Below are 17,011 nucleotides of genomic sequence, written 5' to 3'. Positions count from 1 at the left end.
CTGCCAGTGATGAAAAATGTTTGCATCCTGAGCACATTAATGACCTGCAGAGCCACGCATGCTGTGTCAGCCTAGCTGTGTCTTGGAAACTGGCAGTGCTTGAATTTCCGGCCTGAGCCGATTCTATATATGGCTTAAGAGAAATAAAAAAAAAGTTCAAATATGTGTGCTATTTCATTGTCCATTCACACATCTTCAATGTGTGTAAGTTCTGCCAATATAATACTATGGCTAATTGGGTCCATCTCGGTTTCTTGTGGTGTTTTTCTTTTTGTATCTTGCTCTAATTAATAATACGAGGCAACGAATATGGTACAGGTCTTCTTGTGCAATAAGAGTGCCTGTACTCAGTTTAGCAAGCAGGGGTATGTCTTAGTTTGAGCCCAGTGATGAGTGTGAGCATCCAGGATGAATGTAGATGCTGTACACAATGATCTTCTAGAATGTAGATACTGTACACCATCTTCCAGCTGGGGCAGGCATGTCCCAAAAAGCGCATTGGTTTTGTATTCAAACTTTGTTTCTTGAACACTGACTGGTGAATGTCAGAACTATCAGCATTATTCGCTTGAAACCTCTTCCTTTTCTCTGCAAGTTTGTTTTATTGAACTGCAGTCTACATGATTTGTGAAACCGAGCATTACGTTGTAAATGTTGCCTCAATACCTCCACGTTCATCCAGACTCGGCAGATTAATTGTCATTGGTAAACACCCAACCCTACTAAACTCAACAAGCATATCGGATATTGTCTTATAACCAGGTCCCTTTGTCACATTTAGTCTCTGCTGGACAGACAAACCTCTGTGTTCTTCGCAGAGGACACTTCCAATCGGTTTCTGTGATTTGTCTGAAAAGAGGCTTGAACAGATTCATTAGCTTGAGTACTTACTAATAACATTTCCTTAAATTGTCATACAAACTTAATCTGTGAACAAGACACTATTTTCACACCCTTGTTTTTGTCTGTTTTTCTGAACTATTAGATGTTTTGCACACAAATACATTTGCAGATAATCGCACTTAATATGGAAGTAACAGCATCAAATAACCTACGAAAGGGCAGATTAGCAATTTTCCGAGGGGGGAAATCTGGGCTGACCTTGAAGCCAAAATAAACCTTTCCATATGTGCCCCAAGTTTCATGCTTGTATCAATAATAGCGCAATTCTTCCAAATACTTCACTTGTACTCCCTTGACATACTGTATTCTAAATCATTTTGAATGTACACATCTCTGCCCCACCCATATTGGTACACACCAACTGCTTAGATAAAATGTGTAAAGTGAGCAGGGTGCCTTTGGGGAACATAAACACTAGAAGGCTGAGTGGGTCTGGGGCCTGGGAGTACCTTCATCTGGGTGAAAGGTTGATGATGCAATCTGGAGAATCAAAATGTACTCTGATTATCTGGCCCCCCCTTCTCCCATCTGATGCCTCCTCCCACCCCCCCCCCCCCCCTCCCTCCTGAGGTACAGTTTGGGACTTTTGTCCCTCACTGGACTGCAGTAGCTTCTGTGGAGCTTTAGTGGTGTATTGTCCTAGGTGTTCTTTGTGGGGGGCAGGAGCAGATGGGAGTGCAATGTGGTTTATTTGCTCTCTAAAAATGATAATCTGCCAGTCTTGCAACTGCTGTGCGCAAAAATATTCTTTTTGATAAAAAAAGATGGCTGTATATAAACTTGCTTGATGTTTAAGTGGAATGGTTTAATGGATTACCAGTATTGTATGTTTAAAGGAAACATGTCACTTGACATCCGATAACTACTAACTTAACTTTTTTTCCTGTGCTCAGTTTGAAGGAGGAGTTCCAGGGTTGGTATGAGAAACCAGTGTTGGAGATTGTTCACCACAACACCCTTTCGCTGGACAAACTGGTAGACCAGGCACATCTGGAGATCATGACCAAGTATGCTGTGGACGAGGAATGCGACTTTGAAGTAAGGAGTTAATGTTGCAGGAACGTCATTGGGCAGCGAGATGCATGTTTGAAATAGGACACCAGCTTCAAAGGTGTAGTTTTTTTATGCAAAGATTCTTAGTATTGTCGCTTGCTTCAGTGGGCAATGTACACATACAAGTTTGTTGGACTTTTTTCTGAGGCAAAAGTCATAAGAGGAATCACAATTTGCCACTTTGTTTGTTTGTTCATTTGTTTAAATCTTTCCTAGGTTGGGAAAGAGAAATACATGCGGGTGAAGATTGTCAAAGTCTATCCTTTGGAAGATGCAGACCAAGAGACTTGTGAAAAAAAGCCAGAGGGCGCCTGTGATTCCCCTTCCAGTGACAAAGAGAACTCTAATCAGGTGGTTCTGGACAACCATATCAAGGAACCATTGCAACTGGATGAAGAGAGTGGTATACGTGAGAGCTTGAGAGACCGTCTTAGTACGTACCAGTCACTTTTTGCAACATTGCTTTGGGGGCCAAGTAGTAACGCATGACTGACCCATTTTAAACTGTCCTAAATGATAACCGGAACATTGGCTTGAAAAGAGTATAAGAGTAAATGTTAGTGCTCTATCTTTTTAGGAATATCCAGTTTGCCCTGTAAATTGCTTTGGATGGGAAGAGGGCTCAGCATTGCACAGTTTTTGAATGTATTTGATTGCCACTATCAGCAGGGTTTAACCAGGAATTATTAGTACATACCCGTTAAGATGGATTTCCAAAATGAATGCTGGGTATTTTGGTAGGCCAACCGATTATGGTGAATAGGGAGACTCTGATCTAGCCAAACCCAATCAGGGAAAGGTAGAGAAGTGTCAAGGCTATGAGTGAATCCAGGGCTACAGCGAATCCATACTTAAAACCAATAATTCAAGTTAGACAGGTAAGCACAAAAATAGGTTATAACTAGGCAAATATTGTCACACAATTACTAGAACGCAGCTATGTACATTTGCCCATGGGAGAAGAAAGCATATGATTCAATCACCAATGTAACACAGGAAGTAGTGAGATGCATAAACGTCAGTGAAGACACTTTAGAATAACCTCAGAACAGTTTCCCTAACACTTGGTGAGTTCAGTCCTATGGTGGTTTTGCTTTCTGCTCTAAAGTCATCTGTTACAAAATTCTACTTTTCAGGTAGGATTACTAAAATTGGACAATGTCTGTGGTTCTGATACAAAGTTCAAAAGTTAGTTTCAGGTAAGAAATCAAACACTAGGATAGGCTTTTAAAGGGATCCTTCACTGGGCCTGCACCAACCAAAGTCAGGAAAGAGGGTTTTAGGGGCAGGCCTTTACTCTCCCGGAACCCTATGGAGGACTGGGGACAAACTGGTGTGGTAGCTCCCCTCCTGACTCAGATTGCCCACTGCTAAAGTTCCAGATTCTGTTGGGGCAGTCTTCTGTGCTTGGTCCTGCTGAGGAAGTCCCACGTTTCGTTGGTGCAAAGGCCACTTTCGGATTTGGGGTTTAGTTTGTCGGTCGCAGTGCTTAGGAGTCTGTTCCAGATTGCTTCGAGCAGAAGTCCCAAATGAAAAGATGCAGATTCTGCAGAACAGATCTCGGGATAACTTCAGGGAGCAAAGATGGATTGCAATAGTCACTGCAGTCAGGTGGCAATAGGTGATCTTCAATGGATCAACAAAGGAGCAGTTGATGCAAGAAGGCTTAAAATGCAGAAGAAAGCATCTTGTTCCACAAGTTGAAGATCTTGCTGTATCCCCCGGCCCCCCAAGTTGCAAGGTTGCTCTGAACGGAGATGGCTGCACCGAGAGACCTGATCAGTCCACTGGTTGATCTGAGGGACACTGCTGAAGGCGCAGATAAGCGTGCAGGGGTTGAGACTGGTTGCTCCCACTGGTCCAGGGGTTGAAGCGGGAACAAATTGAGATTGGCAGTGAAGCAGCGCTTCACCAGGACTTCACTGAAGTTGGTGCAGGTAAACTGCATGGATCATACTTTTGTCATCAACTGGCTGCTGTTCTTTGTAGAGGACCTTGGCTCCAATGATGTTGAATGGTTGCAGGAGCCCCCTTGTTACCAAACCAGTAGAAAAAAAAAAACTGCTGCCACCAGCTTGTCTGAGGCACGTTGTGAAAGTGGCCAAAAAGCCATTACACAAAAAGTTATCACACATTCTCCCACTATCGGTACTAAAAGAAAGGGTGTCCAATAGAAGTCTAAAGGAGGAAAGCAGCAAACTTATTTCTTAACATGTAAGGAAATTGAGCTATAGGCTCCGTAGTAAGCAAAGATTAACTTTTTTAATGTAAAATGACCAAAGCAGTTTCCAAATGCAATAATCTGGCTATTGTGGTGAGAGTTCCTGTGTGGTAAGGGCTTAGTTTATTTTATTGAGCAATTTGTAGGGCGCATATACAACACTTTTTTTTCAAAGCGCCAATATCAGAGTTGCTGGTCTAGGTAGGTGTTTTGTGCTGTAGTTAGTTTAAAGGCTGCATATTATATATCATATATGTAATGCTCTGAACCCTGCTGTTGGTTGGCTGACCTAACTTACCAGAGGAGCTACTGTATGATACTCAACATACTTTGCAAAGCTCTCATCCAACATTAATAACAATGTATTCTGCAATTCAGTTTAATTTCTTCTTAGCTGGGAGCTTTCCTTAAGCCCTGTGGTCCATGTCTTTGCGTGTATCATCCTGAATTAGGTTCTTTGGGAGCCTGTTGAGCTTGAAGAAATCATTAAGTGGTAATGGTTGAGTGGAGTATTTCACATGTACAATCCAAACCTCTAATGGATTGTGTACTCCCACACATTCCTCATATTTGATAAAATAGTTTCTGATGCTTCTTAATGTGCTAAGAATCACATATATGCATATGGTCTGAGATCCAGTGTTAACCACAGAGCATTGCATATTGTCTTTCGAGAACCGAAAGGGGACGTTGACATGGGCATGCCTGTAACACTACCCCTACGTGATGTGTAGTGTACCCAAGAACCCTCACGCGTGGCAGTCCTTCAGATTGTTTTTTTCTGCCCAGCAGACTGGTCGCCTTATGCGGAGCTCGTCGAGACATTTCCTATTATCCCTTTGGTCGAATAGTTATTAAAATACTTCAGATCACCCTTCCATCCCTTATTTCAACACCTGTTCCAGATCTCTGCCGAAAACCTTCAGAACTTCGGGCAGTGATCCAGTCGGCGCTGCCGACCACGTGGCTGTGCCTTCCGCCGGCCTACACAGTAGGGAGAGTGGGGTCGGGGTGGACTTTTCTTTACAATCTGAGAATGCCTTTCCCTTTACTTTCCCTTTACTTCCTCTTTCCTTTGGTCTTTGTCACTATACCCATCCTCAGCTATGGAGAGGACTCCATTTAGGTTTTGTCCCATTTGCAAAGTCAAATTTCCCTGGAGAGATCAGCATAAACGGTGTAACCGTTGCTGCCCCTCGATCATAACAAAGTAGATTGCGCGGCTTGTAAGCTCCTCTGTACTAAAACATTAAAGGAGTGCAAAGTCAAGCGGTGGGCGGCCTACTGGATGTCGGAAGCAGTTTTCCGCCGCAGCCACAGAATGTGACAACAGCAATAGTGACAAACCGACCTCCGACCAGGAGGTTGTTGACCTTTTGACGGAGCGTTCCCGCTCCGCATCGTCTGTCCCCAGCCCCGCAAAACACGGCTCAGGCACTGCTATGGGGAATGTACATCCCGGCGACAAAGACTAACACATACATAGCACTAAGCATACAACCCCAAATCAATCTTTGGCCAGGTCGAAGAAGACTTCAGCGCCAACGGGGTACACCAGAAGTTCCAGCGGCGACTGTCTGGATCGCAGCACTCCTGACAGCTGTGCCTAGCGACCTGGCCATCAAAAACAATTCTATTCCTTTCTGTCGCGACGCATCACAAGAAGGCTTCTGGCGACGACAGGGTTCCGGCTCCGCCGAAAAAGGCATTCGCCGTAGACGATGCCCCGGCACCGCTAACGAAGGCAGCCACCGAAGCATGGCCCTGGCTCTGCCGAAAAAGGCTCCTTCACAATCGCAGGCTGAGGCTACGCGCCTCCTGTCTACGGAGGAGGTCGCCAACAGCCTGGCGAGAATTGTTTCTGCCAATTCATATAGATGGCAGTCTAGAAATTTGTCGAGGCCTGCGGAAAAAGCCAAGGATCAGTCGAGATCCAAGGATTGCCTAAGAGGTGTACCGGAACCCTCCCCTAAGCTGAAAGAAAAGGCACAGGGACGCCCCACCTCTGTCGGTCCCCCAGGAAGAGTTTTCAGAGGGCGAGGAAGGGATGCCTTAGACGTTGAGACAAAAATCCCAAAGTTTTACGACGGAACACATTTTCAAGACCCTTTATCACCTCTAGACCATTCTAGGTCTTCTGTGTGGACTAGAGAGAAGTTTGAAAATTGCATGGAGGGACTGGACAGGTTTGTTACCCGTTGTTCAGAGCAAACCACGCCCAGTAGACCACGAGAGGAGAGCCCTTTTGACCCTGTAGCAAAATCTCCAAGATTCTTTGACCCTTCTCAGGAAGTGGATATATAAAACTAGGACCTCACTGAGGAATTGACTCCTGCAGACACTCGGGAAGATCATTTAACAATCCTGAGGACATGGATCCTCCCATTGGGGGGGGGGGGAGGGAAGAAGTGGGAAGACCCGGATGTGGGTAACCCTCAGCCATGGCAATCCCCAGATCTTTCACCAGATCCTGATGCCCTGTGTTTGGATTCCCCCCGAGAACACGCCCACTAGAGAATCCTCGCCAGTGGAAGATCAATTGACATTTAACGTCATGTTGCGCAAAGCAGCTGAGCACTTCAAAAATTGCCACAGATGAATCTGTCCCTGACTTTGTGGAGGACATCCTCAAAAAGAAGCCACCGGCCAGCCAGGCTATTCCTCTCCTCAATTCAATAAACGTCTGGCTCCCTCCTTATCAACACCTGCTCTTACAAGAGGTGTAAATCAGAGGATGGAAAAGCTCTTTCGTCCTTCTCCCTCAGACCCCCTTTATATCAGAGGTCACTCCAACCCAGACTCTCTGGTGGTGACCACTACAAGAAAAAGGGCAGGCGTCCCTCTGTCAACCGGCGAGGCACCCCCGGATAAAGAAGGAAATAGACTTTACGCCCTTGGGAAGAGGGTCACAGCCGCAGCAGCTTTTTCAACACATTGCCAACAATACCACCTTATTGGCCAGCTACGCGGACGCTCAGTGGACCTTGCCACAAGAAGGCCTACAGGAGGTTCCTGAACCACTACAAACTAGTCTCCTGGCCACAGTGACTGAAGGCAGACAAGTAAACCAAAGCATACTTAAAAACACTTAGGATTCCGCCGAAACAGCTGGTCGATCTCTGGCTCAGGGCACACTCCTGAAGAGACATGCGTGGCTAAGGATCTCGGGGTTCAAGCCAGAGACGCAAGCGTCACTGATAAACCCGTGGAAGAATCCAACTTGTTTGGGAAAGCAGTCGACTAGGTCCTCGAGACCGCAATAAAAGAGCATGACACCCTGAAAACACTAGACCAGATTATACACAAAGACCCTCTACAATGTGAGGATCTGGGTACAGAGGGCTTTTTCGTGGCCAACGCTTCCCTCAACAGTACTCCTCGGGGAAACAATTGGACCTCTCCACAGGGAAACTGCGGATACACCACCCCCTATTCCTATAGGGGTCAGCGTCGTGGGGGAAAAAAAAGCGCTGGAACTCTACCCCCATAGGCTCCCTGGCCTCAGGTTACAAATGACCCGAAGATTCGGGTCCCCTCCATGCCTCCCCGGTCGCGGGCCGGCTAACATAGTTCATTCAGGCATGGGAGGGGATAACTACAAACCAGTGGGTGCTACAGACCGTGGCCTACGGCTACTGTATAGAGTTCAACCGGTGCCCACCATTCAGACCTCCACGAGTGAGACGACTGACACCAGACCATCTTCGCATCCTTCTTCAGGAAGTCGAAGACACTACATGAAAAGGGAGCCATAGAAGTCTTACCTCTGTCACAGGTAAAAAGTTATTTATTCATTGTACTTCCTTGTACCCAAAAAGGATCTAACCATGCGTCCTGTATTAGAACTGCGCCCAGCAAACAAATTTGTAAAGCCACAAAAGTTCTGCAGGGTCACTCTGCAGGAAGTAATTCCTCTGCTATCTCAGGGGATTACATGGCAACACTGGACATGAAAGATGCATACTTTCATATTTCAATGTTGCCAGAGCACAGAAAATACCTCACATTTATGATACAAGACCAGCATTATCAGTTCAAGGTACTACACTTCGGCATTGCATCTGCACCAAGGGTATTTACAAAGGTACTAGTGGTGGCAGCAACAAATCTGCACAGGCAATCCATCCCGGTCTATCCTTACCTCGACGACTGGCTCATAACAGGGGACTCTTACGAAACCTGTCTGTCAAATACCCAAAAGATGATAGATCTTTTCAGTCTGGGATTCTATATCCACGAGAAAAAATCCAGCCTAGACCCCAGTCAGTTCAAGCAGTTCCTAGGGGCTCTAATTCGAACAAAGGACCGCCTCGTCTTACCCCCTCCGAGGGTCCAAAACATGCGGTTTCAAATCCCTCAGTATGTAGCCAGTCGAGAGGTGACGGCACGCAATGCTATGCGACTGCTAGGAATGATGGTGACATGTATTTACTTGGTTCCTCACGCACGCTTGCGCCCAGTATTGGAGTGGCTCAACAGCCAGTGGTGTAAGGCCAGCGGACAATGGGACGATCTAGTGGTTGTCTCGCCTGCCCTCGTTCTCTCCCTGCAGTGGTGGAGGAACAGCCTCTGGAAGGGGAAATCCTTCACCACCCCCACAGTGGAAGCCACTCGAACTACAGACGCGTCTCTCACAGCGTGGGGAGCTCACCTGGCAAACTTAGTCGGCCTGTGAGAAAACATCTCCACCCATTGATGGGTGCTGGACGCTCCTGCCCACGGACACTTTGGAGTTTCAGCGATTAATACCACCGGTAGCCCGGCAGGAACAACACATCACTCAGCTGCTGTGGGAGGTTCGGGCCATGTAAAAAAAAGGGGGCAATTGAGCTGGTTCCGAAGCGAGACTGAGGCTACAGAGTTTACTCAAGATACTTTCTAGTAAGAAAGACCGGGGCTGGAGGCCCATTCTCGATCTACGACTCAATAAGTACATCAACTCCCAGAAATTCAGGATGGTCACATTGCAGCACGTGCTCGGCCAACTGGAGGAGGGAGACTTTTTGTCGTTGTTGGATCTAGAGGACGCGTACTTCCATGTTTCCATTCGCGAACATTGCACATTCCTGCGCTTGGTCGTACAAGGGAAGCACTACCAGTTCAAGGCTCTCCCCTTCGGACTGAAGTCTGTGCCCAGAGTCTTTACGAAGTGCCTGGCTCCAGTGGCGGCCCATCTGTACCTACAGGGGGATACATGTGTACCTGTTCCTCGACGACTGGCTCATCCTGGCCAGGGCAAAGGACGTTGCTGTCGATCACACGGAGAGGGCCGTCTACTTTTGACAGCTCTGGGGTGCTCGGTGAACTATGCAAAGTCCTGCTTGACTCCATCGCAGGACATGCTATTCCTGGGGGCCAAGCTCAACACGGTGTCCTGCCTGGCAACGCCCTGGCAGGAGAGGATAGCTGCCATTTTGGGCAAGGTGCAACAGCTGTTGGCACTGAGAATTGCCACGGTGAGGACCATCATGTCGCTGCTCGCCATTCCGTGGTCCGGCTCTGCAGGTTGCAGATGCGACCGCTCCAGGAATTCCTGGACGCCCGTTGGATCCAGGTGTCCAGAAGCTTCAAAGACAGGATTGTGCTAGACTAGGTGTACTGTCAAGCAATAAGGTGGTGGGGCGTGCGCTCCAACATTGCCGGGGGCACAGACTTCCAGAGCCCTCGGTACCAGGAGACGGTCACAACTGAAGTTTCTCTGGAGAGCTGGGGATCCACCACCGGATGTCTTCACGCCAGAAGCATGTGGCTGCCAGGGAAGAAGACGATGCACATCAACATCCTGGAGCTACGGGCAGTGTTTTGGGCCCTAAAGTCATTTCTTCCATTCCTCAAGGGCAAAGTGGTGAGGGTCTTCAGACAATGCCACCATGTTTTACATCCAGAACGAGGGGGCACAAGATCCCTGGCGCTTTCCAGAGAGGTGCAGGAATTGTGGCACTGGGCTGTCACCCAGGTGACCTTTATCATTCCTTTTCCCCTGGTGGGAGTCAAAACAGTCGCCAACTCCTCAGCAGGGAGCTGCGCTCTTGCTGTGAGTGGGAGCTTCGACAGGATCGAGTAGACAACCGCTTCCTCGGGTCGGGGGCAGACCCCGGAACGATATATTTGTGACGGCCACCAAGTGCCGGAAGTGTGCCGGAGGTTCGCCAGCGGGTTCCCCCAGCTGGGGAGCATAGGGGATGCTTTATCCTTCCCATGGGAAGGTCTGTTCCTGTACGCGTTGCCTCTACTAAGGGTCTCCATTCGAGCCTATGCATCAAGCTCTGCTCAAGTTCCCGTTTTGGAAAACCGCTCTCCTCGTGGCCATCACCTCTGCCAGTAGAGTAGGTGAGATCCATGCCCTGTCCTGCAAGCTGCCTTATTTGACTTTCCCTGAGACAAGGGTGGTGCTGCGGACACACTCCTCCTTCATGCCGAAGGTTCAGTCGGAATTTCATCTCAACAAACCCTTGGTGTTGCCTGTGTTTTTTTTTTTTTGGTTTTTTTCCAACGCTTTTGTCGCTGGCTGAGGGGACTTTGCACATGCTGGATGTGGCTCAAGCGCTGACGTTTTGTGGCCCGCACAGTTTCTGGAACACATTTCAGCTTTTTGTGAATTTTGGTCATGTGAACCCTGGGAAGGCCTTGTCCAAGGCTTCATCTCCTGGTGGCTCTCCGGCTGCATCACTCATTGTCACCGGTTGGCAAACCGACTGCTGCATGGCAGTCCAAGCCCATTCTACCAGAGCAATCGGCGCAACGACTGCGCTCCTGTCTGGTGTGCCCGTGCTGGACATATGCAGGGCTGCTACATGGAAGTCTATGCTCACCTCCATGAAATTGTACTGCGTTGACACTGATTCCGGGGAGGAATCAGTCAGCCAAGCAGTGCTACGCAACCTGTTCACTTGAAGGTGAGCCTGGTGAGGAAGTAAAAGTAATTGCTTCTGATGAGCCTTGCCACCGCCTGTGGTTGTGTAATTATGTACTGCTATGTCATCATTATTGATGTGCATGTGAATCCATGCCAGACCCCATGCTGGAGAAGGAACAAGTTACCTAACTGTGTTCACATGCAAACCCTCCCACCTGTCCCTCTTCGTGGTCATACTGCCACTTTACGTGCTACCAAATCTGAAAATGGCTGCCATAGGAGGGGCTTAGGCTGAGGGCATTCATTGGCGGGGGAATAGTATGACCCAGAGCTCAGTGATTGGTTTATAGGAGAGACAGTTTATAAACTAAAACTGATTTTCTTTTACAGAGGATTCCCAGCCTGACAGGGAATAGTCCTGAGCATGTGAATCCATGCCAGACCCCTGCTGGAGAACAACGGTTAGAGAAAAGTAACTTTTTTTTTTTTGTGCCTTCCAGGAACTCGAAGGGTGGCCAGAGTGAGGGAAAGTGGGATCAGGGTTCCCTATGAGAAGGAGCTCAGTCTTACTGGCATTAAGGCGGAGATCATTGGAGGCGCACCAATCCTGTATTGCTTATAGACAGTCATGGATGAGCAAGAGAGGAGCCCAAAGGAGGGCACTGTCATCGACATAACAGCTAGAGAAGGTAGAGATCAGGTGGGCCAAAGGGGCCAAGTAGACATTGAAGAGCCAGGGTGAGAGGATAGAGCCCTGGGGAACTCCATGTGAGGAGAGAGGTGGTGGAGAGAAAGGACCCAAGTTGTACCTGGGAGGGTCGGTAGAGGAGTGAGGTCAACCACTCCAGGGCCTGAACCGGGCAGCCGATTGATCAAGATGGTGATATAAACTGTCAAAAGCAGAGGAAAGGGCAAGGAGGATGAAGACCGAAGACTGGAGTCAAGATTCGGGAACAGATCTTTCATGGGTGTTAAGGAGAGCAGTTTCCGTGCCTCTGGCTGGTCTAAAGCCAGACTGATGGTCATGGAGAAAACCAACTGGTTCAGTGTGGAGAGTAAGCTGGGAGATGGGCAGCTTTTCCAGGAGTTTGCCCATGAGTGGAGTGATGGAGAGTGGTAATTTGCTGGACAGGTAGCACAAGGGAGTGCTTGAGGAGAGAGGGGAAAGATCCAGTGGTGAAGGAGTGATTGCAGCAATTGGCCAAGGCTGGAGTGATGTGGTACTTGATGGTTCTGGAGCAGCACGGGAGCACCTGTTTGGGTGACTTTCAGACTTGTCTAGAAACGTCGGTATTGAGGAGGGCGAGGAGGGGGGGGGATCTTGGCAGTGGTGGAGATGGAAAGATGCAGGCTAGAGAGGGTTGTCAGTTTAAATGAGCTGCAGGAGGAGCAGAGAAAGTAGAGGCAAAGGCATCCACTGACACCCGCTTCATGGGCCAAATGCTGGAGAAGTTACGTGGCGGTGCTGGGGTGGGTTTTGCAATAGGGATGGTTTCAAGTGAGAGGCAAGCAAAGTGGTCTGTCCAAGAGAGGGTTTAGAGAGGGTGATGTATGAGGAGATCTGAACATCCTGCAGAGTGTCGGACCAGAGGATAGTATTGAGAGGGAAGGGAGTAAGTGTCGCAGAGGTTGCAGAAGAGCCTAGAGGATGGATTAGAAGCATCAACGTGGATGTTGAGGTCTCCACTGAGGTAAATACGAGAGGTAGAAGCAAGGAGAGAAGAGGAGCGGTCAGCCCACTCTGAGAAGAAGAGGGCAACCTGGCGATAAGTAGCACATGCAGTGCCTGTTGCCTCAGTTTGTCTGCACATTCGATTTAAAATGTTTGTTCGCCTTGGCGATTACCCATTGCTTTTATTCAATTCTTCGATGTCTATCCTGAAAACTGTAAGAGGTGCTCTAATTGTGTATCGAAGATGCCCATCACAGATCCACACAAAGTATGACTGGTGCTTTGCTTTGAGTAATGTCCATGGCGGTGCTTGTGCCAGTGTGACTATTAAGGCGCTGAAGGAGAAAGGGAAACTCACCCTGATTAGGCCTTCACCCAAATCTCATTCATTACCCTATCAAAGGTGAGGTTGTCTGACGACAGAGCTCAGGAAGTTTCACCCCGTGTGCAAAGGAGGCACAGCAAACATCCCCTGGCGAGTAAGATCCTGACACTTGTCCTCACATGAGATCGAAGAAGCAACACCATCGATCTGGTAGTCTTTGTCGGACTCCTCACCCGATCAGAAACTGGTAAGTTTCCCTGAGTAAACCGGCTACTAAGGCCGAATTTGAAGTTTTTCACCTCAAAATGTTGGAGGTGTTCACAAAGGTGGCATCAACTACCCCTGTTGGTGAACCGAAAAAGGCTTCAGACCCCATTGTCTCTTGAGGCCAACAGTGCCAAATACTACTGCTTGCGCGCTTAAGAGCCTGGCCAGCAAGATCTCGAAGCGTCGGACTCCACACCTAGGGTCAAGTGGAACGGATCAGCATCAAGCTCTTCGTCCAAGCTTTCAAAGCCATAGACATCCTCGACAGATAAATCGAAGGTTTATAAGCCCTTGTCAAAAGACTTATTTAATTTGATTTTTTTTTTTCCTTTTACATCAAACTCCATTCATGAGGAAGCAGCAGAGGAGGGCAGATGAGTCCTCTGTTTTGGACTGGAGTATGGCACGCTGAATGCTCCAAGTTGATTTCTGAAAAGTCGAGACTGAGACCAGGATGCCAGTGGTCTGGACAAGTCTCCAGAGATGAGTTTTCCTCACCGGATGTCACTGGGCATGCTGATGCCTCTTACAGATGGCCAAAGTAACAGAATATTTAGGCTAGAGTAGGCCTGCTGTTGACTATGAAAATGTTGACTTGACGGATACCCTTGGCAAGGGTCCTCCAAGGGATCCAAGTCTACCCTTGAACACAGCACTGAGGAACAGAGTAGTAAAAAATTGGGGAAAACATGATAGTAAGGACTTGACGCAAAATTGACATTCTGCAATTGATCCATGATTCTTATTGAGGCCTCTAGCTCCACTGAGTCTGATAGTTCAGGCAGCCACTTAAATCTTCAAATGCTGCTTCCTATCCCACAATACCTCTAGATGGGATAACATTTTGGCGTGCAGCATGGCACTGAAGGCTGCCAATTCTGCTTGTGCCCTAGCTAAATTCTCTTCCACTTTATGGGCGGTTGTGGCAATGGCAGCAGAACACATTCCAGAGGGTGAGGAAAGAGAAGGGTTCTTAAACATTATTCAAGATGGTAAAGATTTCATGTGTCAGTGTTTCTGATCTTTGTTAATCTGCTTAGAATCGCATGCTGTGCATATGGTCCGACATCCAGTGGTAACCGCAGAGTATTGCATCTTGTCTTTCGAGGTTCGAAAGGGGACGTTGACATGGGTGTGCCTGTAACACTATCCCTAATGTGACGTGTAGTGTACCAAAGATCCCTCACGTGTCAAGGTCACTCAGATTTGGTCTTTTCCGCCCAGAGAACTGGTCACCCTAATGCAGAGCTCTTGTTATCATTATCGACATTGGTTGATTATTCCCTTAAGTCACTTCGGTTTAATCCTGTGCAACGCTGAAAGACTGCTGCAGAATTTTGACGCTTGTTGATCCGGCGGCCCTGCCGTCCACGTGGTCAGGACTTCTGGCCAGCCCTTACAGTAGGGAGAGTGGGGTCGGAGTGGAAATTCTTTCAAATATGCCTTTCCTCTTTCACCCTCTTTGTTCCCTGGGTTTTGTCATTGCTGTAGCTCTTTTGCACTATGGACAAGACGCCATTTAGATTTAGCCCCTTGTCGGTGCAACAACTGTCTTGCCCTCGACCTCAACGAGGCAGCTTGTAGACTCCCTCGTCCCAAGACTATTAAGGAGCGCTGCCTGAAGCGGTGGGCGGACTACGGCCTGTCGCAGGCCGACAGTTCTTCCCCCGCTGCCACAACCGCTGAGTGATGAAGGGACGAGCGATGACCAGGGCTTCGTTCAGCAGAGTTTGCGAACCACAGCGTCCGTCCCCGAGTCATGCTATTGGGAAGAAACCCAGCGATGGGAGCGTACAAGATTCCAACACTGCTTCGTGACAAAGACGAAGCGTTCCAAAGCGCTAACGGACCCGTCGAATGGTTCGACGGGGTAAGCTGATTGTCCTGATCGGCAGCCTTCCCTGCAACAGCGGCCTGTGACTGGGCACTCTAAAATAAAGGACTCCAAAACACACGTGGCCGTCGAGACGCTACAGGACACAGCACAGTCGCTGCTTAAGGCATGGTGGCGTCAAAATCCACTGCGCATCCGCCGTCTGCTCGGCACATCTCCCCATTACCCCGATCGGCGATGGCATCGCTAGGATTGCCTCGGCGGTTGGTCGAAGGAAAGGTCTAAAGATATGGCGAGACGCATGGAACGGCCTAAGGACGCGCCAAAAGAATCGGAGCATCCAGAATCCCGCAGGGACTTTTCTGAGTCCTGTGCCTTTATCCAGCACACTAGGGGATGCATCTCGACGTTTAAGAGAAGAGGAGCCCTTTCCTTCCCCTGGACCCCTCTGGTTCATCCTCATGGACCAGTGAGAAGTTTGAGGGGTGTATGGACAGACTTCAGAAATGTCTTATTCTGAATAGTTTGCTCCAAAGAGGCCTCAGGAGGACCTTCCCTTTACAACTATGGCCACGTTTCGACGGACCTTTGACGATCCTCATAAGGAATTTACTTATGACCTCACTGATGACGAGGTCCCTTTGGACACTTATGTGTGAAAAGATGCCCCCTTTGGGGACGATTACAATATGGATGACCCTATGGACAATTGGGAAGACAGCCGCCTGTTTGTGAATCAACCTTGGGCGTCCACTACTCCCACCCCGGACCCGATGCCATGTGTGGATTCCCGCCCCCTACCCACCTCTGTCCGCCAAGCCTCCCCTGTGGACGATCAAATGGCGTTTAATGCCATTTTGAGAAAGGTGGCTGAATATTTTCAGATTGCAACACAAGAAGCTTTGTCGGACTCAGATTTTGTGGGGGTCATCCTCGACGAGAAGCCTCCTGCCAGCCAGGCTATGTTGAACTCTATCAAGAGAAGATTGGCACCCTCCTTGTTGACACCAGCTCAAACCAGAGCAGTGAAAACCAGGGTGGAGTAGTTCCGTCCTTCTCCTACTGACCCTGCTTACATTAAGGGCCATGCCACTCCAGATTCTTTAGTAGTTACCACTACTGGGAAACGGGCAGGTGTACCCCTGTCTACAGGAGAGGCACCTCCCGATAAGGAGTCCAAGAGGCCGTATGCACTGAGGTTGTGGGTCACAACTGCTGTATTTTCCACTGGAATAGCCAATAACACCACTTTCTTGGCTAGCTATGCAAACGTCCAGTGGAACCTACTGCAAGAAGGCCTTCAAGAAGTACCAGAACCTTTTACGGGCTAAGTTGCTTGCCATCGTATCGGAAGGCAAGCAAGTAAATCAGAATGTGCTTTAGGACACTTTAGACGCTGATCAAACAGCGGGAAGAGCCCTGGCACAGGGTACCTTGCTTAAGCGACATGCCTGGCTGAGGAACTCTGGGTTTAAGCCAGAGATTGAGGCTGCCTTGATAAACGAGCACATTGAAGAAACCAACTTCGACAAGGCAGTGGACGACGCACTGGAAACGGCCAAGAAAGAACATGCGACACTCCAGTCCCTTCAACAGATTACCCAGAAACCTCAACAGAGAGGGGGCAGCTCTCGCCAGTCCTTTCGTGGGGAATCTCGATCCCCTCAAAACCAATGTAGTTCTGGAAGCAACCAGAATTCAGGACAAGGATCAAAGCCACCACCCTCTATCCACCTAGAGAACAGTGGCGTGGAAAGGGTAGAGGGTCCACCCTTGGGGGCTCTCGGGTCAGAAGTGACCTTCAGATCCAGGTACCCTGCCATGCCACCCCGGCCGGGGGGGGCGGGGTGCGTATAGCCCCTTTCTTTCAAGCATGGGAG

General features: G+C 48.7%; 1 protein-coding gene across 1 annotated transcript in view; it reads left to right on the top strand.

Annotated features, from left to right (window-relative positions):
- Positions 1 to 17,011, top strand: part of BAZ1B (bromodomain adjacent to zinc finger domain 1B) — a 769,492-nt gene that overhangs the window by 75,503 nt on the left and 676,978 nt on the right. The window contains exons 3-4 of the mRNA XM_069614785.1: positions 1,797 to 1,941; positions 2,173 to 2,389. Coding sequence (XP_069470886.1) covers positions 1,797 to 1,941; positions 2,173 to 2,389 — 362 coding nt within the window. The remainder of the gene's footprint in view (positions 1 to 1,796; positions 1,942 to 2,172; positions 2,390 to 17,011) is intronic.

Source organism: Ambystoma mexicanum, chromosome 9, assembly GCF_040938575.1.
Source record: "Ambystoma mexicanum isolate Mex_15411 chromosome 9, UKY_AmexF1_1, whole genome shotgun sequence".
Taxonomy (NCBI): domain Eukaryota; kingdom Metazoa; phylum Chordata; class Amphibia; order Caudata; family Ambystomatidae; genus Ambystoma; species Ambystoma mexicanum.
This window is presented reverse-complemented; position numbering and strand designations above follow the sequence as displayed.